At 40.0% G+C, this 25,625-nt stretch overlaps 1 protein-coding gene across 5 annotated transcripts in view; it reads right to left on the bottom strand.

Annotated features, from left to right (window-relative positions):
• Positions 1–405: 405 nt before the first annotated feature.
• LOC125486578 (beta-1,4 N-acetylgalactosaminyltransferase 2-like) overlaps positions 406–25,625 on the bottom strand; it is a 78,073-nt gene continuing 52,853 nt past the window's right edge. For all 5 annotated transcript variants that reach the window (XM_048614616.1, XM_048614615.1, XM_048614618.1 and 2 more), the window contains 7 exons: positions 25,529–25,566; positions 21,894–22,074; positions 19,314–19,400; positions 19,022–19,209; positions 15,976–16,116; positions 8,564–8,789; positions 406–1,655 (listed from right to left, as the gene is read on the bottom strand). In XM_048614616.1, coding sequence (XP_048470573.1) covers positions 1,444–1,655; positions 8,564–8,789; positions 15,976–16,116; positions 19,022–19,209; positions 19,314–19,400; positions 21,894–22,074; positions 25,529–25,566 — 1,073 coding nt within the window. In that variant the 3' untranslated portion in view covers positions 406–1,443. The remainder of the gene's footprint in view (positions 1,656–8,563; positions 8,790–15,975; positions 16,117–19,021; positions 19,210–19,313; positions 19,401–21,893; positions 22,075–25,528; positions 25,567–25,625) is intronic.

Raw genomic sequence — 25,625 nt, 5'->3', positions numbered from 1 at the left:
AAAGATGTTCTTTTGAGGCAAAGGAAATATTATCAAGAATTTTCATTAGTAAACTACATTGAATCTTTGATGGAAAATGTGTGAACATGAGATCAAAAATTATTCACGTTGGCTGAACTGCTCTGCTTTGGAAAAAAATAAGTTGCTTGCTTTTCTAATTTGGGTTCATCCATGAGTAATTGCCAATTGAGTTATGTACGTGATTTAACTTTTGACGCCATGGATTTATGGGGTGATTTTCTGGGTCTGTGTCAAGATCTAGTGGATCCTGAGGGTACATTGAATATTGGAAAAAGATAAAGGACTCTACCTGTGTTGTTATATACATTCTGCTTTGTCAAGTCATAAAGTATGTTAGCACCATGAATTGCAAAGACAATTAAATACAACAACAAATCACATCTTTATTATATGCATATACCGTATCTCAAAGTGCTTCAACGAAGTATAATCAGGTATCAACAACAATTTTTATTTTTATAGTAGCCAACACAATAAAATGCCCTGATACACTTCTTATGAACCTTACGAAACAAAATGCGACTCCAAGTTAAACAAGAGGACACCAGAGAAGGTGTCTAGATTTTAAATAAGAGAAGCAATTTCGGAAGAGAAAATCAGAGTTTAGTGATCGTAATGTCGAAGGTACAGCTGACAGTGTAAAGCAAAAAAAGTGTTGGCAGATGCACAAAAGGGCAGAGTTGGAGGATTCTTGGAGGGTTGGTGAGGTGAAGGAGGTTACAGAGATAGGAAGGGGTCAGGCCACGGAGGGATTTTAAAAACAATGATGTGGATTTTAGTATTAAGGAATTGGTGCACCAAGAGCCAATATAGGTTAGTGGGTATAGGGCTGATGGATAAACAGGACTTGGTGTATATTAGAATATAGCCAACAGAATTTTGGATAAGCTCAAGTTTAAGGAAGGTGGAAGATGGGAAGTCAGTCTGCAGAATATTTGGACAGTCAAAGCTGAAAGTATGAATGAGGGTTTCAGCAGGTGATGAAGGGGAAAGTGTGGAAATAGGAAATGTTGGTGATTGACAGGGCATGTGGTTAGAAACTGAGCTATGTTCAAATAGGACACCACATTTATGAGCAGTTCGTTGGAGCAGTGACTGAGGGGGGAAGGTGGTGGGATGATAGAATTGGTGGCTAGGCGATGGTGCTTATGTCAGGAATGAAGGAAAATAGCATTATCTTGCTGATGTTAAGCAGATGGACTATAGTGGTTCAAGAAGTCAGCTCACCACCTTCTCAATGGCAATTAGGGATAGGTAACCAGTGAAGCCCACATTCCATGAAAGAATAAATATAACTTTAATTGCATGAAATTTCTGTTAATCCTGGAATAGATGTCAATGAAGTAGTCTGACAATGTGGTGGGGTTGAGCGAGGTAGAGTTAGCAGTATAGGAAACCTGAGATTGTATTCAACCACAGACATTAAATCTTGCTATAACATTTTAAGTGGTTTTTGAAATAATGTAGACGATGCTTCAGATCTGTTTCCCATTGAGCCCGTCTTCGGTATTTGGCATATTTTTCTTCAATTGCTTTCAGCGTATTATTTGATGGACTCATTGTTGTTTGATGGCTAACGATGACATCATTGCACGACCCCACAAGCAGTCTGCCAAGTCCATCAATGAAAAACTCTATGAAGAATTAAAATTCAATCATATTGGTAAAGTCATTGGTATAAGACAATTAAACTTAGTCATAGAATGAAAAAGGCCGTTCAGTCGCCAAGCCCATTCCCTTCATATATTAGACAAACCCCCAAATCCGTCCCAATCCATCCCACCACAACTATCAAAAAGCCTCTCCATCCATTAAATGTACAAAAGGAAAGTTGCTTTCAATAAAATCCAGTTGTCAAAATAAACTGAGATAAGTTCATTGTTTTTGGCTGGCTATGATTCATAAGAGTTTCTGTATTCTGAGATTTTATTACTGATTCTAAAATGCAGTGGGGGTGTGAGTTGGACTTGGAAGTGCTGCGTGTGGGCTTCAAGCAGGCAGTGATGCAGAGGCCTCTCTGATCTTAATATCAACATTTACATGAACACTCCCATAGTCCTGCATGACACTCTGGAGTGGTCCACCAGCTGTTCTTGTTGGAAGTGGGGAATTGTCGATAGGATCCATAGGTGGTGTCCCAGCACTCAGTGGGAAGAGGTGATTGGAGGAACTCAGACCTGGGGTTACACTGTGTTCACAGATGATAATGAAACAACTTCAGGCTGCTCAGTGAAGTCAACCTAATTATAAACTCTCCCAAGCGCTATTCTGTGCTGAGATAGTAGGAACTGCCGATGCTGGAGAATCTGAGATAACAAGGTGTAGAGCTGGATGAACACAGCAAACCAAGCAGCATCAGAGGAGCAGGAAGGCTGACATTTCAGGCCTGGACCCTTTTTCAGAAAACTTTCTGAAGAAGGATCCAGACCCAAAAAGTCAGCTTTCCTGCTCCTCTGATGCTGCTTGGCCTGCTGTGTTCATCCAGTTCTACACCTTGTTCTCACTATTTTGTGCTGACTTCCATTTATTAGCCTATATTTTCCAACGGTCAATTAATTTTGTTCCACATTATTGCCTTTAAATGTTTTCCCATCACTGACATTAGACCAATTGGTCTACAGTCATGCTCGTTAATCTACTCCACATGCTTCTCTGCTTGTGTTTCTCTCTTCTAATCTAACTAATTTTGCACATACTGTGCTCTTTAAGCTTGGTGAAGAGCATCTCATGACATCATTACAGGGTTACCCCAGGGTCATGAAGGCTTTACATGCCAGAAATTGGAGAGGCTTTGACTAAAATCTTCCAAACCTCCTAGGAAATGGGTGTAGTGCCAGGGAGGATTGCAAATGTTATGAAAGCTGAGAAGGATATAGCCCACAACTGTAGACCGATCAGTCTAATGTTAGTGGTGGAAAAAGCTAACGCAGCCTTTTAAGAAAGTTTCTACCCACAGATCTTTCAGAAATAAATTGGCCATCTCAGAAAAAAGAATATGTACATTCGCATCTAAACAGGCACCAGATTGGTAAAAGAGAACCAATCTTTACATAAGATGCAATATTGATACCTCTAGAAACTTTATCAGTTTCTGTTTTGTACTGCAACCATAGTCTTTGTAACAACAAAAGATTCAGATTCAGATTCAAAATCAACTTTGACAAACTAAGGATACAACAAATGTAATACCAGGAGATCGAGATCCTAACTGGTCAATTTGTTTCTGTATAGTGGACTATCACTTTAAGAATCTGATCATGTGACATAATGATGATGCCATTGGAGTTTATGGGGTTACAAACAGCTCTGTCTCTAAGCTTGCTCCCTGCTGAGTGAACACCTTCACAATAAAGCTCCTACATTTAACACTTCAGCCTCCTGGCTGAATCATCATCCAAATCAAGAAACTAATTGACAATTTTAAATGCTTATCCCCAAGAATCAGACAGTGCAGTAAGATTCACCTGCGCTGCTCCTTCCACCAGAAAAATTCAGTTTTCAAACAGCTTCAGGATTTGATACCAAGTCAAATGAAGAACAGGTTAGCCCATTTCCCGACTACATATGGGAAAACACCTGATCATGAATTACTTAGACAAATATTGATGAGAAACAAATTACATTCGTTAACCACCTAATAGCTTTTAATTAATATTTCAGTTCACGGGCAAATAAGACAAGACCATAATATCATAAGAGAAAGGAGCATTAGGCTGTACAGCTCATTGAATCTGCTCCGCATTATGCTTCTCAGCCCCATTCCCCTATCTTATCCCCATAACGCTTGATCCCCTTATTATTTATCTCTGTCTTAAGCACACTCAATAAGTTGGTGTCCACAGCCTTCCACGGATTCACTGCCCTCTGAGTGAAGAAATTCCTCCTCATCTCAGTTCTAAGGGGTTGTCCCTTCACTCTGAGGCTATGCCCTTGGGTCCTAGTCTCTCCTACTAGTGTAAACTTCTTCTCTGTCCAGGCCTCTCAGTATTCTGTAAGTTTCAATCAGATGTCCCTCATCCTTTTAAACTCCGTCAAGTATAGACCCAGAGTCCTTCACCACTCCCCATATGATAAGCCCTTCATTCTTGGGCTCATCCTTGTGACCTTCCTCTGGACCTCCTCCAAAGGCAGCACATCCTTCCTTAGATACAGGGTCCAAAACTGTTCACGATATTCTGACTGCCAAACGCTGTCTGACTAGAGCCTTATACTGCCTCAGCAGTATATAGTTGCTTTTGTATTCTAGCTCTCTTGAAATGAATACTAACATTCCATTTGCCTTTCTAACTGCCAAGTGAACCTGCATGTTAACCTTAAGAGAATCCTAAACAAGGTGTCCAAAGTCCCCTTGTGCTTCTGATTTCCAAAGCCTTTCCCTGTTCAGAAAATAGTCTCCATGTCTATTTTTCTTAGTGAAGTGCTTAACCTCACACTTTCCCACATTGCCTTCCATTTGCCACTTCTTTGCAACTCTCCTGGCCTGTCCAAGTCTTTTTCTATATCCTGTCCACTTCTTCAAAACTACGTATCCCTCCTCCTATCTTTGTGCTATCTTCAAACTAAGTAACAATGCTCGCCATTCCTTTTCCCAGATTGTTAATGTATAACATGAATAGCTGCAGTACCATACTGACCTCTGCAGAACTTCAATAGTCAATTGCTACCAACCTGAAAAAGATCCCTTTAACCCTGCTGTCTGCCTTCTACCAGTCAGCCAATCCTATATCCATGCCAGTACCTTACCCCTAACACCACAAGCTCTTGTCTTATTTAGCAACCTCCAGTGCGACACCTTGTCGAAAGCCTTCCGAAAATCCAAATCAATCACATCCTCTGGCTGTCCTTTGTCTAATTTACTCATTACCTCCTCAAAGAATTCTAACAGATATGTCAGGTATTACCTCCCCTTGATGAAGCCGTGTTGACTTAGCTCTATTTTACCATGCACTTCCAGGTACTCTGCAACCTCATCCTTAATAATAGACTCTAAAATCTTACCAACAACTGAGGTCAGACTGATTAGTCTATAATTTTCCATCTTCTGCCTTTCCCTCCTTCTTAAACAAGGATGTCACATTAGCCATTTTCCAGTCATCTTGGACTGTCCTTGACTCTAGTGATTTCTGAAAGATCACCACCAATGCCTCCACAATCTATCTCCTTCAGAACCCTGGGGTGTATTCCATCTGGTCCAGGTGATTTATCCACCTTCAGACCTTTCAGCTTCCCTAGCACCTTCTCCTTAGTGATGGCCACAACACTCACCTCTGGCCCTTGACTCTGTTGGAGTTCTGGGGTGTTACTGGGGTCTTCCATTGTGAAGAATGATGCAAAGGACCTATTCCGTTCCTTTGCCATTTCTTTGCTCCCCATTACTACTTCTTCAGTGGTCCAATACCCACTGTTACATCTTTCTTACCTTTTTATAAAACTAAAATAAAACCTTTTGCACTCTTATTTTGTATTACTAGCTAGTTTACCCTCATATTTCATCTTCTCCTCCCTCTATTGTTTTTTTTAGTTATCCTCTGCTGATTTTTAAAGGTTTCCCAATATTCTGGCTTCCTACTAATTTTCATCACATTGTATGCTTTCACTTTTGTTTTGATGCTGTCCCTGATTTCCCTTGTCAGCCATGGTTGCCTTATCCTCTCTTTAGCTTGTTTCTTCTTCCTTGGGATGAATTTCTGCTGTGCCCCCTGAATTATCCCAAGATACTCCTGTCATTGCTGCTTGACCGACTTCCCTGCTAGGCTCCCCTTCCAATCAAAGCTGACCAGTTCCTCCCTCAATTGTAATACTGTTACATCTGATTCCAGCTTCTCCCACTTTCAACTACAGGGTGAATTCTATCATATTGTGATCACTGCCCCCTAGAAGTTCCTTTATCTTAAGCTCCCTAATCAAGTCTGCCTTACTAAACATCACCAAATCCAGAATTACTCTTTCCAAGTGAGGTCTATCTCAAAAAAAATTCATGTAAACATTCCATAAATTCCTTTTCTTAGGATCTGCTACCAACCTGATTTCCCAAGTCCACCTGCATATTGAAGTCATAGAATCATAACAGTGTAGAAAGACGCCATTCGACCCGTCTGCATTCACCCTGCGAAGCACATCCAACCTGACCCAGTCCTCCACCCTAACCCTGTAACCCTGCATTTATCATGGCTAATCTACCTAATCTGCACATCCCTGGGCACCATAGGGTTTTTTAGCATGGCCCATCTCCATACAAACTCCACATTTTTGAACCATGGGACGAAACTGGAGCACTCGGCGGAAACCTAAGCAGACATGTTGAGGATGTGCAAAGTCCACACACCACCACCCAAGGCTGGAATCAAATCTGGGTCCCATGATTATTGTAATAGTGCCTTTCTTGCATGGCTTTTTTTATCTCTTGATTTATTTTCTGTACGGGGGACTGCATACAGCTCCCATTGGGGTCTTTTTGCTCTTTGCAGTTTCGACCATATAGATTCTATAGTTTCCAACCCTATGTCTTTTCTTGCTATCTTGCTATCAATTTAATTTCATTTCTTACTAATGAGGCAACCCGCCCCCTCTGCCCATCCTTTTGATAGGATGTGTATTCAGTTCTCAAACCTGATCCCCTTGAAGCCATACTTCTGTGATGCCCACACCATATTACCTACCAATTGCGATCTGTGCTACAAGCTTATTTACCTTATTTCATGCACTTAAGTATAACACCCTCAGTCCCTTTATGACCGCCCCCTTAGAACACAGAACATAGAACAGTACAGCACAGTACAGACCCTTTGGCCCACGATGTTGTGCCGACCTATTATCCTACTAAGATCAATCTACCCTGCATACCCTACATTTTACTATCCTCTATGTGCCTATCCAAGAGTTGCTTAAAAGTCTCTAAAGTATCTGACTCCACTACCACTGCCGGCAGTGCATTCCACACATTCACCACTCTCTGTGTGAAGAACCTACCTCTGACATCTCCCCTATACCTTCCTCCAATCACCTCAAAATTATGCCCCCTTGTAATAGTCATTTCTGCTCTGGGAAAAAGTCTCTGACTGTCCACTCTATCTATGCCTCTCATCATCTTGTAACCCTTCAAACCATTATCTGCTGTTCCTGAAGTTAGATTCCTGACCCTTTCCATACTGTCTACTGTTACTTGTTCTGGAAACTTTAATAACCTCTGCTGAGCCCTCCCTCCTTTAACTAGTTTAAAGTCCTTGTGGCCATCCTATTTAGTCTTTCCACTAGGTCCTTGATCGGATCAGGTGGAGCCCTTCCTGACAGTACAGTTCCCTTCTATCCCAATACTGATGTCAGTGGCCCACAAAATGGAACTCCTCTTTCCCACACTGCTTCTTCAGCCGTGTGTTCACTTCCCCAATGCTCTTATCTCTTTGCTAATTTGTAAGTAATTTATTTGCATGTGACACTGGCGAGATCACACTTTAGTAGCAGCTACTAATTTACAGAAGAGTCTTGTAGGTAGCCTCATTCATGGCCAAATGTACAAATGAACCATGCAAATATAAAAATGCACGAGAGGCTCTCATTTGCAACAGAATTTTCATTGATCTTTCAGATGAATCAGTTACTGAACTTGTTTGATCAAAATAGGGTCTACCTCTAGAATGAGCTGTCCAAATTGCCATTGATACACAGCCTAAAAATTGTTCAAAGAGCATTATGAGGCAAAATTTTCATTTAATGCAGAAGGTTCTAAAGAGAGTGTTCACCACTTTAAACACAACGCAGCATTCAACTGGCTTCTTCTCTTAAACAAATATTGTATGTGAAATCCTAAACAATCTGATACTACATTACCTTGTCAAGTGTGGACCCAATACCCACCATCAGTGAAGACAAAACTATCCAGCCATACACCATAAATGCATTCACTATAGTAAAGGAGTCACTTCTCAAAGATGTGCTACAGTCTAAAGAATGTGCCGACCAACAAAACAAATCATTTCTAAGCCAACGTATATCTTCCTGTCTTGGAACAGCACCTTGAAGAGCACGGAAATATTGCAATCGAATAAATTTCTTTATATGAGGAAAAACTACCTAAAGAAACTCAATGTGAACCTTCCCCAGGAGAATGTAAACGGTTATCTGATGTTTAATTTTAATCTTTGCTTTTTAGTTTCATGATCTAAAGATAAAACGAATCTAAGATTTTATCACATCAAGTAGTTTATTTGACAACATATGTTGGACTTTTTCTTTGGAGTTGGAATCAGATGTGGAACCTGAACTTGTAATGTGTCAGAGTAATTAGCTGACACAATCTTTAAAGGGTTGGTTGATTAATGACCAGAGGGTGCACTTTACTTAAGAAGGAGGTGCCCTCTCAATCTCCTTGAAATACATAAAAGAAACAATTTCTATAGCTGCCAGATCAGCCATGTTCATTGGGCAATTTTGTCCTTAAGATTATCACTTACACTTGAAGATGAACAAAACCAAATTAAACTTAGTTATCACCATCTAGTAGCTCTAATAACAGAGGGACAGCATAATGGGATAGCTCATTTACCTGGGTGAGCTACCCTTGCCAATCGAGGGTCGAATCCAACACTTAGTATCTTTGATGTCTTGGCCAGAAAGAAGTTCACCACAACACTGGTTAGATGACAGTTTGGGAATCCATCCAATGCATGAAAGGAACCAGGCTTGGAAAACAAGCAGTCTCCATCATCATCATTTCCTTTCTCATACCACAACTTAAACTGGAATTGATTGCCGTTCACTGAGGCTCCAACCTATGGAAAATAATATGTCTTATTATTTGAAAACTGGTCCATATAACATAAGAACACAAGAACTAGGAATAGGAATAGGCAATTCAGCCCTTCAAGCAGATACACTCATGACTGATCTCAACTCAGTTTCAACTCCACTTTCCTGCCTGCTCTCCATAATCCTTCAACCCATTATTAATTAAAAAATGTCTATTTCCTCTTTAAATTTACTCAATGTTCCAGTATCCACCACACTATGGTGTAGTGGAATCCACTGATCCACAGCCTTTTGAGAGAAGTAATTTCTCCTCTTCACTGATGTAAATCTGCTAATCCTTATCCTAAAACAATGACATTTTGTTCTAATTGCCCCACAAGAGGAATTGTCCTTTCTGTGTCTACTTTGTCAACCCCCATTAGCATTTTATACACCACAATTAGATCGCATCTAATTCTTCTAAACTCATTGAGTGGAACCTTCCCATGTCCTGAATGATGTGGACTATGATGAGAAATTTAGGGAAATTGGGTACAATGTTAAGTAAGGACCATCTCAATATTAAGACCAAAACGTGGCGTTTTCCAATCAAGTCCAAGAAGTAAAGGTGTGATTCTTGTTAGTGAGCAATGGAGGCCACTTAACGGGGATTATTGCTCATTATAATCCTTTTACTACCTAATCTTGCCTCATTAATATGTATGTCCCATTCTCCCACCCAGCTGATAGATGCTAGATACTGAGAATTCTTGACATGAAAGGCAAAATGGTTACCAAACGATTCCAGTTGCTTCTCTGGATTTCCATCCTGGGTACTGGGCACTAACTTCTCAGGGCAGTCTCCTTGGGCACTGGCTGCACGCACCCCATATTCACAGCCATTCGATCTGACATATACTGGCCTCACTGCATCATCATGGCATATCCCTGATCCACTTATAGTACACTGCTGCAAGTTAATGCTGCGCTTAGTGTGCATTGGCTCCTCTCATTAGAATGTGCTGCAGGGCACTATGTGTGCAGGACAGGCTCTCAACTCATGGACTGGACCAGGCTGTAGCTCAGGCTGCTTGCTTGCTCACTTAGTGCTCACTCACTTTGCACCTACGTGGATGTTCACAGCAGCCCAGCTTTGCCTTGCCTTTTTGCGCTTTGGACCCTTAACTGGATGGGCTGCATCAACTTTGCACCTGTACCATGTGCCAGCTGCATACTTGCCAAATTCTTTTTATTGCAAAAATATACTTTCCTCATAAGAAATGATCTAAAAGTGCATACAATAAAGTGCAAAACTAGTTCTGTACAGGCATCGCAGAGAGAGAGATTGGCAACACATTGGCATTTGACATTTCTCAGAGATTCCATGCAGTTGCAAAACAAAGACATTTCCCACTCATGCAGGAAACTGCTTACATTTCTTTTGGAGGCAGTGAGAGAGTCTTGGAACTTGTACACTTGTTATATTTGGCAGGAAGACATTTCAATGGTGGTCTTTCCCAACTATACCTTGGCAGCAGCTGCCTCAAGCCTTAGTGTGCCAGCTACATGCTCGCCAAATGCAATGAATATGCTACAAGCAAATGTCAATTTCTCAAAAGTCTAAACAGGAGGGGTGCAGGGAGACACCCTTTAGTCAGGGGGGCATGGCACTGTATGTCAATGGCAACCTCTGATCTCAGTCCAAGGCCTTGCATGCCTAAAGCAGCAGAGTCCCAACTGTATTGAAGCAGTCCTGCAACCGATAGTGCCAGTTGTAAGTTAATTAATGGAAATCATTTTTGTGGCTGCAAAATTCAATGTAACATCAATACTTATAAATTCTACATGAATTAAAATTCATTTTTGGAATGGATCAAACTGAAATGTTCATATATACATTAGAAAGACCCGATGAGCAATTAAAACAACATGGCCGAGAGCCCTGGTGAAAGGTCAAAACAGGGACAGAAGGCAAAGACCTGGTGAGCTGTTAAATCAGGTTGAGAGCCCTAGGGATATTGGATCACATAGAGGTAAAAGGTTGTTAGTTTAGAGAGGCATCATGTGTCAGTGCACAGAGAAAAATAAAAGTGTCACCACAAGGATTCGGGAGAGTATTTAGCTCAATCACCTTTCAAAATTCCTGAATTTATTAGTAGATGCAAGTTTTTTAACGACTGAAGTGGTGCTTAATTTATTGTAACTAGTAAATGTGTTAAGTATTAGATTTAACAGAACTGGTGAGGTTTGTCAATAGTTATAACATTTATTAGTATTAATTATTAGCGCAGATTATTAGTTAAGGCAAGTAAAGTAAGTTAATATAAGTAAAGCAAATTGAAACAAAGTTACATCAGTGATGTAAAATAAGGCATGGTAGGATGGCATGGTCATGTGGAAGTGTACCCTGTGGAATGTGAGAAGTATCTATGATTTAAATGATCGTGTGTGCAGGAAGTGTTTCACCATGTGCAGAAACTTGAACATCAGGTTTTGGAGCTTAAGCAGCATTTGGAGACACTGTGGTGTATCCAGGAGGCTGAGAGTTGCATGGATAGCAAGTTCAAAGAGTTGGTTACATTGCAGGCTAGGAATATGGGGGTAAACTGAGAATGAGTAACCATCAGGCAGTGCAGTATTCCAGTGAAGTCCCACTCACTAATTGATTTTGGACACTGTTGAGGTAATTTGAGGTTTCCTCTGGGTGCTCGGATTTCCTCCCACAGTCTAAAGATGTGCAGGCTATGTGGATTGGCTATGCTAAATTGCCCATAGTGTTCAGAGGTGTTTGGGTTAGACATACGGAAATGCGGGGTAGGGGAAGGAGTTAGGGTAGAATGCTCTTCGGAAGGGTGGTGTGGACTTGTTGGGCCAAATGGCCTGTTTCCACACTATGGGGATTCTATGATTCTATGATTAATTGGTGTCTCAGAAGAGTGTGGTCAGAGGTAAGTTCGTAAGAAGCCTCACAGCTCAGCTCTAATGAGGCGAAGAGCACTTGTGACAGGTGATTTGCAGCAAAGTGAACAGATTTTTATTTCTATGGTCATGGACATGAATCTGGGATGACAGGTTACCTCCCTGGTATCAGGGTCAAGGATGTCACAGAATGGCTGCTGGATATTCTTGTGGGGGTGAGTGAAAAGCTAGAGGTCATGATCCACATCAATATCAATGACTAAGCTAGAAAGTAGCCAGGTTCAATATTTTGGGGAGTTAGGAAAGTGATCGAAAAGATGAACTTCAAAAACAGTAACCTTATGATTACTGTCAGTCTGAGGTGCTAAGGAGCATGGGAATAGGGAAATTGAATGATTGAACATGTGACTGGAGACATGGTGCAGGAGCGATAGCACCAGATTTCCACATTTAGGGACAAATGGGACCTGTACATGTTGGACAACATCATAGCAGGACCAGGACTAATATCTTCACAGGGAGACTTGTTAGTATGAATGCAGAGGTTCTAAAAGAGATTGTCAAGGGGCTGAGTACCTGTAAATGAGAGCTCAGATTTTGAGGGAAACAAAACTGATAAAAGCAAATAGAAATGTAAAGGTGTAAATAGAAGACAGATGAGCAACAGTTAAAAACAAAATCAAGTCAGAATCGAGAGAAAGATTTTTCTACTCTTTTAAGGGATGTGGGCTTGTTGCCTTTGGCGAGCTCCCTCTTGAACCACTGCAGTCCATTTAATTTAAGTAGACACACAAAGCTATTAAGGGAGGGTGAGGAAATTATGAAGGCATAATGTACAAATCAGCTATTGTGGTTATTAAAAGTACTCTGAGATATTTGTCATTGGATTGGCAATGGCTAGTATTTTTTTAAAAAATGTTACATAGTCTGCAACAGATGTATTTTCCTTTCATGCACAAATCTGATATGGGAAAGGTATATCAACAGTGGATAATTAAAGAAGTCAGAGGCTGAGGGGTGGCCGTACAAAGGTTTATAGAATCATGACGGGCATGGATAGAATAAATAGACAAGGTCTTTTTCTCACAGTAGGGGAGTCCAAACCTAGTGGGCATAGATTTAAGGTGAGATGGGAATGATACAAAAGGGACCTCAGAGACAACTTTTTCACGCAGAGGGTGGTGTGTATGGAATGAGCTGCCAGAGGAAGTGATGAAGGCTGGTACAATTACAACATTTAAAAGATGGATGGGTACATGATTAGGAAGCCTTCAGAGGGATATGGACCAATTGCCAGCAAATGGAACTAGTTCAGTTTTGAATATCTGGTCAACATGGATGAATTGGACCTAAGGGTCTGTTTCTGCATTTTACAACTCTATGACTCTACGACTCTAAGTTAAAGACCACATTAGATCAAAGGATAGCAGACAGAAAATGGTAAGTCTATGGATTGGGATCAATTTAGATTCTAGTAAAGGATGACCAAGATACCCATTACAAAAGGAATAAAGAACATGAATGTAAGCTAATGATGAACATGAAAGCTTTGTGGGCCCATTTACTAGGGCAGACAGACTAATTTACGGTGAGTAATAGAGAAATGGTGGAGAATCTGCACTGTTATTTTAAGTCTGTCGCTACGGAATAAGATACAGAAAATCTCCCAGCAAGGCTAGGAGACCAGGGGCTTGCAGAACTGAAAAAATAAAAGGAATCAGCATTAATAGAAAGGTAGTGTTTGATAAGTTAACTGTATTGAAGGCTGATAAATTCCCCGGACCAGATAAGCTTCAAGGAGTGCTAATGGAAGTGACTAGGGAGGTAATAATTGGATTGGTAGTTATCTTCAAAGATGCTATAGATTCGGGAAAGGTTTCTTCAAACTGGAAAATAGCAAATGTAAACCTACTATTTAAGGAGGGAGGATGAGGATCTCAAACTCACTCATTAACTGTCCATCCTACCTCTATAGCAATGCTCTTGTCAAATGCTTGCCTGATTCTATGTCTTGCTGTGTCTTGAAGAGCTCACCAATGCTGGGATATCCAGGAGTAGACTGGTATCCCAATCACACATGCCATCTCTGAAATATGTGCACCCGAACCAGCACCATCATTCTGGAGCTGCTCTGCACAGTTTGTGACATTTTTCCCGGATGTGGCAGATAAGGGGAAATTGGCACCTTACTTTGTGGACAGGCAGCTGGGGATCCTGGTGAATGGGGTGGTATAGGGGAGGGATGCCTCTTCCTCAGGTCAGGCAGAGGATGCCATACCATCGGACATTGCCAGCCTGGTCTGATATTATCATTGCATCGTCAGTTGTCTGGAGCAATGCCCAGCAATGTAGGAAGAAGTCAACGACCTTATCTTCTTGGCCAGAGTAAGAGACGCCATCTGCTGGCTGGTCCTTCACACTCACTCTATCTCTGCAACTACACGCCCCCCTCATCAAGGCTCATGCTTTATCTCTCTCACTAATGCACGCAATGTTACTCATTTTCACTTACCCGATTTCCGCACACTACTTACCCTGCATTCCCTCTGTACTCTCTCAGAACACCTCAGCACCTTTCTGTGAGGTACACCAGCTATGGCAACCACTTCGATCTCCCTTAATACCTCGGTTTCTCTTATTGCAAGAGAAAGCAGCCCACAATAGAAGGCAGAAAGAGCCAAGAAGCATGGTGGGCTGCCAGATGTTGGGCTCCTCACCCAGTCAAAGGAGAGCATCCTGACCTGAGTAGCTGACTGTGTCCAAATTCCTGGGCTATTATTGGAGGCTGCCCTTGACTTACTCTGCTGGGACACTCTGACTGAAAGATGTCTCTCCTAAGACCTGACTGAGAACCTCTGAAAGTATTGACATGCTTCCAAGCTTTGTGCAAGGTAATACAGAAGTACTGTGAGCCTGGTATCTCTAGCCGAGGATGTACACCACACAAAGGCAAGGCAAGGCAGGGAAGTTGAGAGTATCCTGGAAGGCTCAAAGTGAGTGAGTGCTAAGACAGCAAGCAAACAGCCTTGATGAGTAACTGGTCTAGTTTATGAGCTGGTTGCATATCCCTGAGTGTAAGGTATCCTTGCAGCAACAATGCAATAATGGTTGCCAGTGAGCCCCAAGGTCCACCTTTAAAGTGCATACTGTAAGTGGATCGGAGATATACCATGACAATGTGGGGAGGCTGGGCACATGTCAGATGCCAATGTCCATGGACCAGTGTAGTCGTGGGGCTATCTTGTGGCCACTGCTTGTGCCCTGAGGCTGGTGCCAGGTGTGCAAGACAGCAGCATGAAGGAATGAGTGGCAAATTGAAGCTATCAGGTACCCCATCCAACTTTCAGGAATTGTCAGCGTGTAGTTTCTCTGTGGCAGGTAGTAGGGTAGGAAACTGCATATCAATGAGACATGATTTATTGTTGACGAGTCTGTTAACAAGGAATAGTTCCCTTTAGTAGGCATCTCACCACTCCTAGCAAGAATATGTCTTGACACCCAAATGTCTGTTAGAAATTGCAACAATTTGCTCTCGACATTGAGAAAGCCTTGCCTAATTTCTCACATGATTCTCCCAGATTTCTTGCCAAAGCTCACACTGTTCAAGGTCCTATAAGATGCAACCCAGAGAAGGCAGGGAACTTCTTAAATGGTGAGAGATTGTGTCCAAAGTGTCCTTAAAATGAACCTGCAGAGGGAGCAATTAATAAGGAAGGAAAATAATGTGTTGACCTTCTTTGTAAGAGGATTTGAGTGACGGACTAAAAGGGTCTTGCTTCATGTACTTGCCATAGAGAGAAATCAATGGAGGTTTAATCCCAGATTAATCCCTGGGGTGGTGGGACTGTTTTATGAGGAGTGATTGAGGAGACTGGATTTCTAATCCCTAGAGTTTCAAAGAATGAGGGAGTGACCTCTTTGAAGCTTATAAAAAATTTATAGGTTGTGCCAAGGAGCATGTAGATTAAATGTTTCCCTGGCCTGGAGTCAGGAAACAGGGGACATTGTAATGGATAGGTTATTTAAGATTGAGGTGAGGAGGAATCTTTTTTCATTCAGAGAAGGTGATGAAATGTGGAAGCTCAGTCATTATACATATTCAAAACTTAATTCAATAGATTTCTGGAGACTAATGATACCAACAAATTTACAGATAATGGGTCAAATGGCATTGAGGTGGATTGAGGGAGATGATCAGCCATGATTTAATTAAATAACACAGCAGGTTTGATAGGCTTAATGATCTACTCCTGTTCCTAATTTAAAACATTTGAAATACATTACTTCACTTTTACCCAGGTCTGTACTTACCACATCCAAGTTTGTGTTTTCCAATACTTCCACCAGCTTTTCCACTTTTGTATCTTTTGTGAATAAAAAATCTTCATCCACCCAAAGAAGGTATTTAGTTGTGACCTGAGAAGCTGCCAAATTTCTTCCAGCAAACCATCCCTATGAAGAAAAACATGCCAAGAGTTTCAAGATCAATAAATGAGGAGAATTTGAGTCTTTGAAATTGGGTTGGCCTCAGTAATACTACAAGAATGATTTTGTGTAGCATTAAGTGAGAGTAATAGTAGTAGAGTTGCTCCATTCTCAAATATTTTCTTCTTCCCTTGTTCTGCCCATTTTTCAGATACAACTACAAGGCTTTTAAATACCCCAGTCTTTAATAATAAAGGATACTGTGTGAAATTTAGAAAGGAAAGAAAACCTGTCATGCCAGTTAACAATGAGCAAGAATTTTGGCAAGACTGGAACTCACCTAAAGCTAAAGCTTCTAGAATAAGCAAACAAACAATGTTACATAATAGGCAAAAGGCATAATTAGCCATAATACCTGAAGCAATAGGGACCAAAAATTTTTTTTTCGTGCAGTGGTTTGCAATTTGAGACTTGCCCCCACTAGTTTCTTTGGAGGTTGATATCATGTATGTTTAGTGAAGTCTCCTCAACACTGTGGTTTTACTGTAGGGTTAAGTATCTGCTGCATTGCCAGCTGTCTTTGCACTACGCAGAGTCTATGACAGTGTGGGAGTAAAATTTGGTGTTGTAATCCTTTGGACAGTGGTGGAAATGAGCAAGGGGAGAATTGCCACGATGCCTAGGGACAAAGCAAGCCAGTTAGGACAACACTCAGGAATGAGTGGGAGCTGACAGTAGGAATGTCAGTTTTAACATTTAACCTCAAGGACCCAGCAGCAGTGCCACAAGAAGTTTCATGAACTCATGTGGGATATCAATATCAGTGAATGTATATTTTCATCATATCTCTTTTCCACCCCACTATCAATCTCTCACTTTGTTTAATGCAAAACATCCACGACACTTACCAAGCAATGTTTCCTCAGGACTCCTGCCTAAAATAAAGCCATTCCAACTCAGACTCCTACAAATGCTGTCAGCCTCATACCCACCACTTGCTGTTTCCCCATACCTGCAGATATTCAGCTATTGCAGGAATGTAAAGCAAACACAGTGCCATATCATCAATATCATTTTGCCTCTTTCACAGAAGTGTAGAAATAGTAGCAGGAGTAGGCCATTCAGCCCTTCAAGCTTGCTCTGCCATTCAATATAATCATGGCTGAACATCCAACCCGAAACTTTAGCCCCACTTACTCCCCATACCCTTTGATCAATCTTTAAAAAGCATATCTAACTCCTTCTTGAAAATATTCAATGTTTTGGCCACTGCTTTCGGTGCAGAGAACTCCATAGGCTCACCACAGCCTGGGTGAAGAAATTTCTCTTCATCTCAGTCCTAAATGGCCTACCTCATATCCTTAAACTGTGACCGCTGGCTTTTAACGCCCCAGTCATTGGGAACTTCCAGCCTGGCTTTATCTTATCTAGTTCTGTTAGAATTTATAGGCTTCTATGAGATACCCATCATTCTTCTAAACTCCAGTGAATATAGTTCTAACAGATCCTTTCTCTCTTTATACATCAGTCCTGCCATCCCAGAAATCAGTGCGGTAAATGTTTGCTGCACTCCCTCCATAGCCAGCATATCCTTTCTCAGGTAAAAGTCCAAAACTGCGCACAATTCTCAAGGTGTGGTCTTATCAGTGCCTAATTTTAAGCCTGACAGATCACTCAGACCCTCTTTGTCTATGCTAATTTCTTGAATTATATCACAGTTTTTCACCCTGATTTCTATCCCTCTCACCAGTGAACACTGACACAAAGTATTCATTTAGAACCCTACCTAGGTCCTTTGGCTCCGTACACAAATTACTACAGTGGTCCTTAATGTTTCTACACTTGCCCAAATTATCTTAATTATCCTACATTAATGAGCAAACTATTAAAGTAGAGTTAATATATGCAATCATAATAATAGGTAACCTCACTTATCCAGGGATAGACCGAGGAAAAATAATGGAAGAAACATGGAGAGTGATTTTTTTCCATTATTTGTTCATGGAATGTGACCATCACTGGCTAGGCCAACATTTATTGCCCCTATACAGCCAGAAGGCATTTGAGAATTAACCACATTGCTGTGGGTCTGGAGTCTCACGTATGCCGGGCTAGGAAAGGACAGCAATTTCCTTCCCTAAAGATGTTAGTGAACCAGATGAGGTTTTCTAACAATTGGCTATGGTTTCATCATCAGATTCTTAATTCCAGATTTTAATTGGATTCAAATTTCATCATCCACTATGGCAGGGTTTGAAGCCAGGTCCCTCGAATATTACTTAGCTCTATACAATTGATAGTTTAGCAATAATATCATGAGACCATTGCCTCCAAATACAACTCAGCTTCTACAAAATATCAATATGTTTTAGTCTACTAAGAGCTGGGTTCTACCACATCACCTAGCCTTCTATTCTCAACAGAATGTTTCCTTTTAATGACATGCTTATTTTTCTGCTTGGTGCGTGCAGCTCAATGTAACCATTCTATTGAGCCTGGGTTCACAAGTGGCTGAAGTTCATACCACAATAAATAGGTAAATGGAACATCAACTTAATTCATGCTCATTTTGGCTGTTACTTGAAAATAACCTCGAACAAACTTAAACTGGGGGCCCTCTTGTGGTGCAGTGGTAGTATCCAACCCCTGAAGCAGGAGGTCCAGGTTCAAGTCCCACCTGCTCCAGAGGTGTGTAATAATATCTCTGAACAGGTTGATTAAAAAATAAGTTTAATTAAAAAAAACCTTGCACTGATCTTTGTACCATACTCACAGTCCACATTGGAAATGTTAATGTTAAGGTTACAGTAAATGGGTTGCAAAGGACAGAAATCCATCATGATATCATACAATCCCAATTTGTTGAAATGTGCTTTCAGATCTTGTTTTTGTTTCAAGGGATATAAATTGAATACGGAAATCTTTACTATACTTTTGCGAATGGCATGATGTATTGTTCGATGTGGGGTCCTTCAATTTTTTCAGGAACTTCACTGTCGTCTGCAATGATTATCATCATGTTTGGGTAAAATCTCCGAATGCTGTCTATCAAGATTCGAAGCTTATGATATCTTAAAAATGTCTTTGTTGTAATGGTTACCAAGGAACTGATGTCATTGTCTGGAATAAGGAAAGACAATTTAAATTAGTTGAGGGAACAATGTTAATGACAATTAACTGATCAAAACTCTAATGTTCAGAACCCATAATGAAACCAAATTTACCTGGACCGGGATCAAACAACCGTGGCATTGGGGGCTGCCTGATAATAATCGGAAATTCAGCAACATGCTCTTCAAACTGAAAAGACACTTTTATAAAAACAAATCATATGTAAAATAGGTACCATAGAATATGTTTTCTGAGTAGAAGATTTGTAAAGTTTCACCGACAGAAAGACTGTAACAATTTAAGTTATTAATAATGCGCAAAAAATATTTTATTCTGGTTCTTAAACTAAATGAGAAATCTTGCTCCTACTGCCATTATGACAATTCTGCTTGTCTTGAAATTTAGAATAGATAGCTTATGCCATTACCCTCAAAACTCTTGGTCCTTTCTTAATTCTAAAATTTGTTTATGACATAGTTTGACTCTATCGAATGTACTTTTAAGTTCCTTCCAAATGAACATTGAAGCTAATGACTTTCATGTTGTTTTTATGATAGAGATACAGTATTCAGTCATGTGGAAGTGTTCAGCTTCTGTTTCTTGCGTCCCCCAGATAACTGTGAACTAACAGGAAGCACACAAAACCTGGTTCAGCATGTTAAAATACCACCTGGTTCTTCTTCCTGGAATAGTGGCTTAAACTTGTTATAGTCTTCCAAGTTTAAAAGTACATTTTTACTTTCCATGCGTTCCTCTTTTTGTGGGTATTAAGCTGGCTGTACAGACTAAAGATTACCATGCGTCAGTATTTACTGATTGTATTGATCTTGCTGTTTGAGGGATCTGTTGAATTATTTGCACCCTTAGTCCACAGGGCAAGGAGGAGCTACTATTTCAAAATGCTTTGTCTGCGCAGTCGGAATTCTCCTGTGATGGATATCCCTCAGTGCAGGCTTTGTGCTTTTATTTAATAACTTCCTCATATAGTTTGGTCTCTTGCATTATGCAAACAACATTTCGTCCTTCTAACAATAGGGATCTGATCTATGCTCAGCTGTCCTGCTACATTCATGGTGATGAACAACTAAGCAATGATTGGAGGAGAAGGAAGCTCCACAAAAACGTCCATCCTCAATGACAGAGGGGAGACTGGAGGCAATAATCTGGGACTTTACAAAAGACAAGACTAAATGTTTGCAACCATGTTCAGCTGGCTGATGTGGGTAATGCTTCCTCCTTAGGACCCCAGCATCTTAAATATCAGTCATTTTGGCCAATTTGATTCACTCCATTTGATATCAACAAATGGCTGAAGACATTGGAAGTAACAAAGGCTACAGGTCTTAACAACATGTTGTTAATAGCATCGAAGACTTGTACTCCAGAACTAGATGCGTCTTTAGTCAAACTGTTCCAATAAAACTACAACACTGGTATCTAACCAGTGGAAATGTGAAATATTACCCAGATACATCCTCTTAAAAAGCAGGATAAATCTAGACCAGCCACTAAATTCCGGCCAGTCTTCCATCGATCATCAGCAAAGTAATGGAAGGGGTAATAGACGTCTGTATCACAGGGCACTTGCATGGCAATAATCTGCTTGCTGATGCTCAGTGATGCCATTCATCTCCTGACCTAACTATTGTTTTGTTCAAAACAGGAAAAAAAGAGCTAAACTCAAATGGTGATGTAAGAGAGTCTTCCCTGATCCCAAAACAGCTTTTGACTGGGTATGTGACATTAATGAGCCCAAGCATGTTTGAAGCCAGTGCCAATTAGGACAGTCATATCTGGCACAAAGGAAGATGGTTGGGGCTGCTGGAGACCAATTACTTTGGCCTCTAGCGTTGCTGCAGGAATTACTTAGAGTATTACTGTAGGCCCAACCACCTTCAGCAGTTTCATGAATGACCATCATTTCATCACAAGGTCAAAAGTGGAGATATTCATTGATAATTGCAAAATGTTTAACACCATTTATGACTTCTCAAACCTGAAGCAGCCTGTGCCCATTTGTAACAAGACCTGGACACTATTCAGGCTTGGATACTTAGTGGCAAGTAACATTTGTATCAACCAAGTGCAAAGCAGTGATAACCTCCACCAAGGTGGAATTTAATCTCTCCTAATGATATTTAAAATCATTACCGTTCCTGAATCCCCACCATCAACAATGTATTGATGTATTGAGAGCCATTGTAGGTCAGCAATCACAGAGTTGATGGGTGAACAATACATAGTACAAATTAAATATGAGTAGAACTTTGGATGAACTCAATGTTATAAGGAAGAAGATTGACCAGCAGTACATTTCAGTGGGCACAAATGGAAGTAATCACGGATGATGATTTCAGGTGCAGATGAGCTAAAACAGAGACAGTGATGGATAATGTTGCATAAGTCAAACCAGATGTTAGTGACTAGATATTTCCGCATTTAGAGCTTTAATCACTACTAACTAACAGTGCATTTTCTGATTACAAAGTGTAATAATATTATCAGCTAGATGTCTCCTTACAGAGTCAGCCAAAAATAATTGTAAACATTTTTTTTTTCATTTTTAACATTTCCACCATGTCAGACAATCTGGAATAAATAGTCAAGAAAGGGAATTAACTTCATCTTCAGATTGAATTGAAAGGTAACTTGAGACTACATCAATAAATGAAAATATTAAGGACTGAACTTACCTATATCTACTGTATCGATGTGATATTTTTTGCTTGTGTAAGTAATATATTTAAGTACGGCATTGATGAGTTCCAAGTGTGGGCTTGTTATTGTTAATTCTTTGTCACCTAAACCTTTCAGCACACCCTGTGGGACCTCAGCAATTGTGTTAAATACTCCTTGCGTAACTGTTAGTTTCACCTAAATAATGAGAAAATGAGTAATTAACCTCACACAAATGCCTTTCAGTGCATAAATATGGTGTAGAGTTTGTAGAACTCTAAAATATGTTTGTGCAATTGAATACCTGGGAAACAGTGACAGTCAATATCTATTTAATGATGAACCACTCCATTTAATCTCTGAAATTTAATGTAAGTAATGTCACTTGTGTCTCAGTTGGTAAGATTTCTGATCCATATCCCATTCTGGGACTGCTACACCATTAGAGATGCTGTTTTTCAGGTAAGACCTCAAAGTGAAGTGGCATTTACTTGCTTGCATAGATGTAAAAGATCTCAGAACACTAAACTGAATAAGAACTGGGCAGTCATCCCTGATAATCTGACAAATATTAATCCCTCAATTAATGTCACAAAAGTTGATTTAGCTGCTCACTATTACAAACTTTTTGTGGGAAGCTGCTGTGCACAAATTGACTCCTACATTTCTACATTGCAACAGCGGTTGACAAGAATATTTTAGTGCTGTAAGTTGTTTTGAGATTTTCGGTGACTATGAAAAATGCCAAGGAAATCAAGATTTTCTGTTTTCTTTTCAAATCTTATAATAGGTTTCCCCTCTTTAGACTGTGTATCTCAGAAGTATAGAATCTGTGTAGTTGGAGATTGCTATAACTTCAGATAATTCAGTGGACTGAATGAGCTAAAATTTGATAAATTGAATTAGTAAACACAGGGTTTGTGATGTACAAGTATCCATAGCAGTCAAGGTGAGATAGGCAGCACTCAAACCTTCCATTGCCTGTTCATCACATGACTGCAGTCTCTAGCCCTGTTGACTAGCAAGATGCCGTCATACCTCTTCAGGATACATACTCAAGGTGTAATATACCATTGAAAGCCTTGTAAAACTCCCACCTTCCAAAAGATAAGCATTCAAATTACTGGAATATAGTTTATTTTCATGAATCATGGTCACCACTAATACATTAATTTGCCTACAGGTTGACCATATGGTTATGCACATTTCTTTTAACCTCAAGTAGGGAATTTTAACCACAAAAATGTATGGGTTTGGGATATCTGCAGGGATAAAAGAATTAAATATCAAAATCCGTACCAACTTCTGATTTTAATGGATTTGGAATTTTGACTACACTTCAAGGAAGTAGCTTAGCTTGAATCACTAAACTGAGGCTGTGAGCCTTTTGGCTTTCAACCTTTTCATTTCAACTCAAGATATCCAGCTTTCCATTTAACTTTGGATCTATTGTGTTTTGCTGGGAAAGTTTCATGTTCGGATCCTCCCCCATCTCGAACCACCAAACTTACTGATCTGCCATCTACCTCTCAGAGTCCTTCAAAATTTTCTAACCCTCCAACATTCCACCTTCAGCCTCTGATATCCCCCCAAGGCTTGCAATCTCTACCTAATGTATTCAACTCCATCTCCTCATCACAAGACCTTGGGAATGAGAAGCCCCTAATTTTACCTTCCCTGTAATTGAGCACCACCTCCCCAAACCCATCAGCCCAGGATGGAGACCCATTTGGATGTCTCTGGGATGCTCCCATTCTGAGTAGAAGCTACCTGTCTCAGTCAGATTAGGATTCCAAGCAGGGAACCTGTTGAATTGCCAGAGAGCGAGGTTTATTTTTCGTGAGTTACTTTTTCTCCAAAACAGACAATTATCTCCTTTAAACTCTATTAAATTGTAATTTTTTGATTTTCCTTTGTCCCAGGTAAGTCTTCAAAGTCAATAAAGAACTGCAAGGCTGTGCCACATGGTTCCAGCTTTTGGTAACGATCCTGTTATAGAGAGTGATTTAGTTTTAATCTTGTGATGTAGGGGGTGTAATATTTATTTTAGAGATTGGATTTTGAACAAATTGCATGTGGCTGGTCTGTGAGGATGAGGTGTTTAATAATTAACGTTTCAGTATTCCTGGATCCACTTTTTTTATTAGAAAAGGTATGGAGTGGTTGTGGGAATTTGTTTACATAGGTTGAGTTTTAGTAACAGACAGAATAACCACTGAAGAGCATTAGCTTGCTTTCAGTTAGAAAACTTTTTAGTTTCATTTTGCAGATGTCTTGGTTGAAGTTGGATGTGTGGAACAGTTCTCCTGGAAGCAAGAGTTCAGATAAGCTAGAAATAGGTTACCTCAATTTAAAGGTTTTATTTTGAAAGCTCCAGATCAGATATGTTTGGCTTCAACCGTGAAGGTATTATTTAAAGCTGAGGAATACTCAGTGTGTGAATACTCAGTGTGTGAATACTCAATCAGGAGGCTATAAAACACTTAAGACTGAGAATTGAAAACAACAGTTGAATCAAACTTAGATGTGATAAAAAAGGGAATTACCTCTGTTTGATTACTATAAAGGGGTGCTGTTGGGATGGATGGAATATGTTATAGTATGTTTGTAATATTTCAAATTGTGTTCATGGTGATTGCTTCATTTAGTCTATTTTATCTTACTTGCTTTTACATAATGTACTTATGTTTTATTGTTAAAGCCAAATCTGCAACATTGCATGCTTGTGCGTCAGAGAAGGACCACCTCATTAAATAGAAACAAAGCAAAATATGATGTATCAAGACAGAAGGATCTATCAGTCTAGGATCTGACTTGTACCATAATAACATTATCTGGGATCATGACAATTTTTCTTTGCCAAGTGTGCTAATTGATACCTCATTGAGGAGATGAGAGAGTCAGAAATGAAGGAAGAGAAAGAGACCATGAAGAAAGAAGGAATATCAAAGTAGAGCAATAGGCAGCTATAACTGATGGGACGAGAGGGTGAAGATGAACACTTTTAAAATTTGATAAATGAATGGTAGACAAAAGCATGAAATGTTTGTCAATAATACCTTCAATAGTGATTTTAGGCTATTGTGTAGAATGTGACAGTGTGTTACCTTATTCATATTTTTAGACAAATAAAACTTTTAGACAAAGGAATAACACAAAGGACCTTTTGGCATTGTCAGGCAGTGATGCAAAAGTACATAGAGTTGAAGTGACACTTTCAGTATAGGACACTTAAAATTTTTAACACTAAATTGCAAACCACACTTCATTCTTATTTATTTGATCAATTCAAATATTGGATAATTCAGGTATTTGGGACAAAAATGCATTTAATTAGCAGGAATGCAATCTAATTTTATCCAAAGGTAATGTCTCCAACAAATCAGTGCTCTGCTGAAGTTTTAGCCTTGATTAGGAACTCACATTCCATAACATGGCTGGAGCCTAACATCTTCTGAGTCCCAGGTTAAGAGTGCTAGTTGTGAGACCAGCTGCACTCAAAGCCCTGTTGGTTATCACGTGTGGGCTCATAGGTACAGACCAGCACCTTGTTGAACAATGTGCTGAAGGGATACCAATAGCTATGGGACTGTTGGCCCCCTGAATCAGTGAGGAAATGTGGAAGTAAAAGAGAATGTAAAATTATACATACCGTATACTCCTCTCTTTCGATTGCAAACACACTTAAACCTGAAAGAAGAGATTATGTTTCATAAAAAATGGAAAAGTAAAAATGAACAAATTCATTG

The sequence above is a fragment of the Rhincodon typus genome, chromosome 30 (assembly GCF_021869965.1).
Source record: "Rhincodon typus isolate 14 chromosome 30, sRhiTyp1.1, whole genome shotgun sequence".
In the NCBI taxonomy this organism is placed as follows: Eukaryota; Metazoa; Chordata; class Chondrichthyes; order Orectolobiformes; family Rhincodontidae; genus Rhincodon; species Rhincodon typus.
This window is presented reverse-complemented; position numbering and strand designations above follow the sequence as displayed.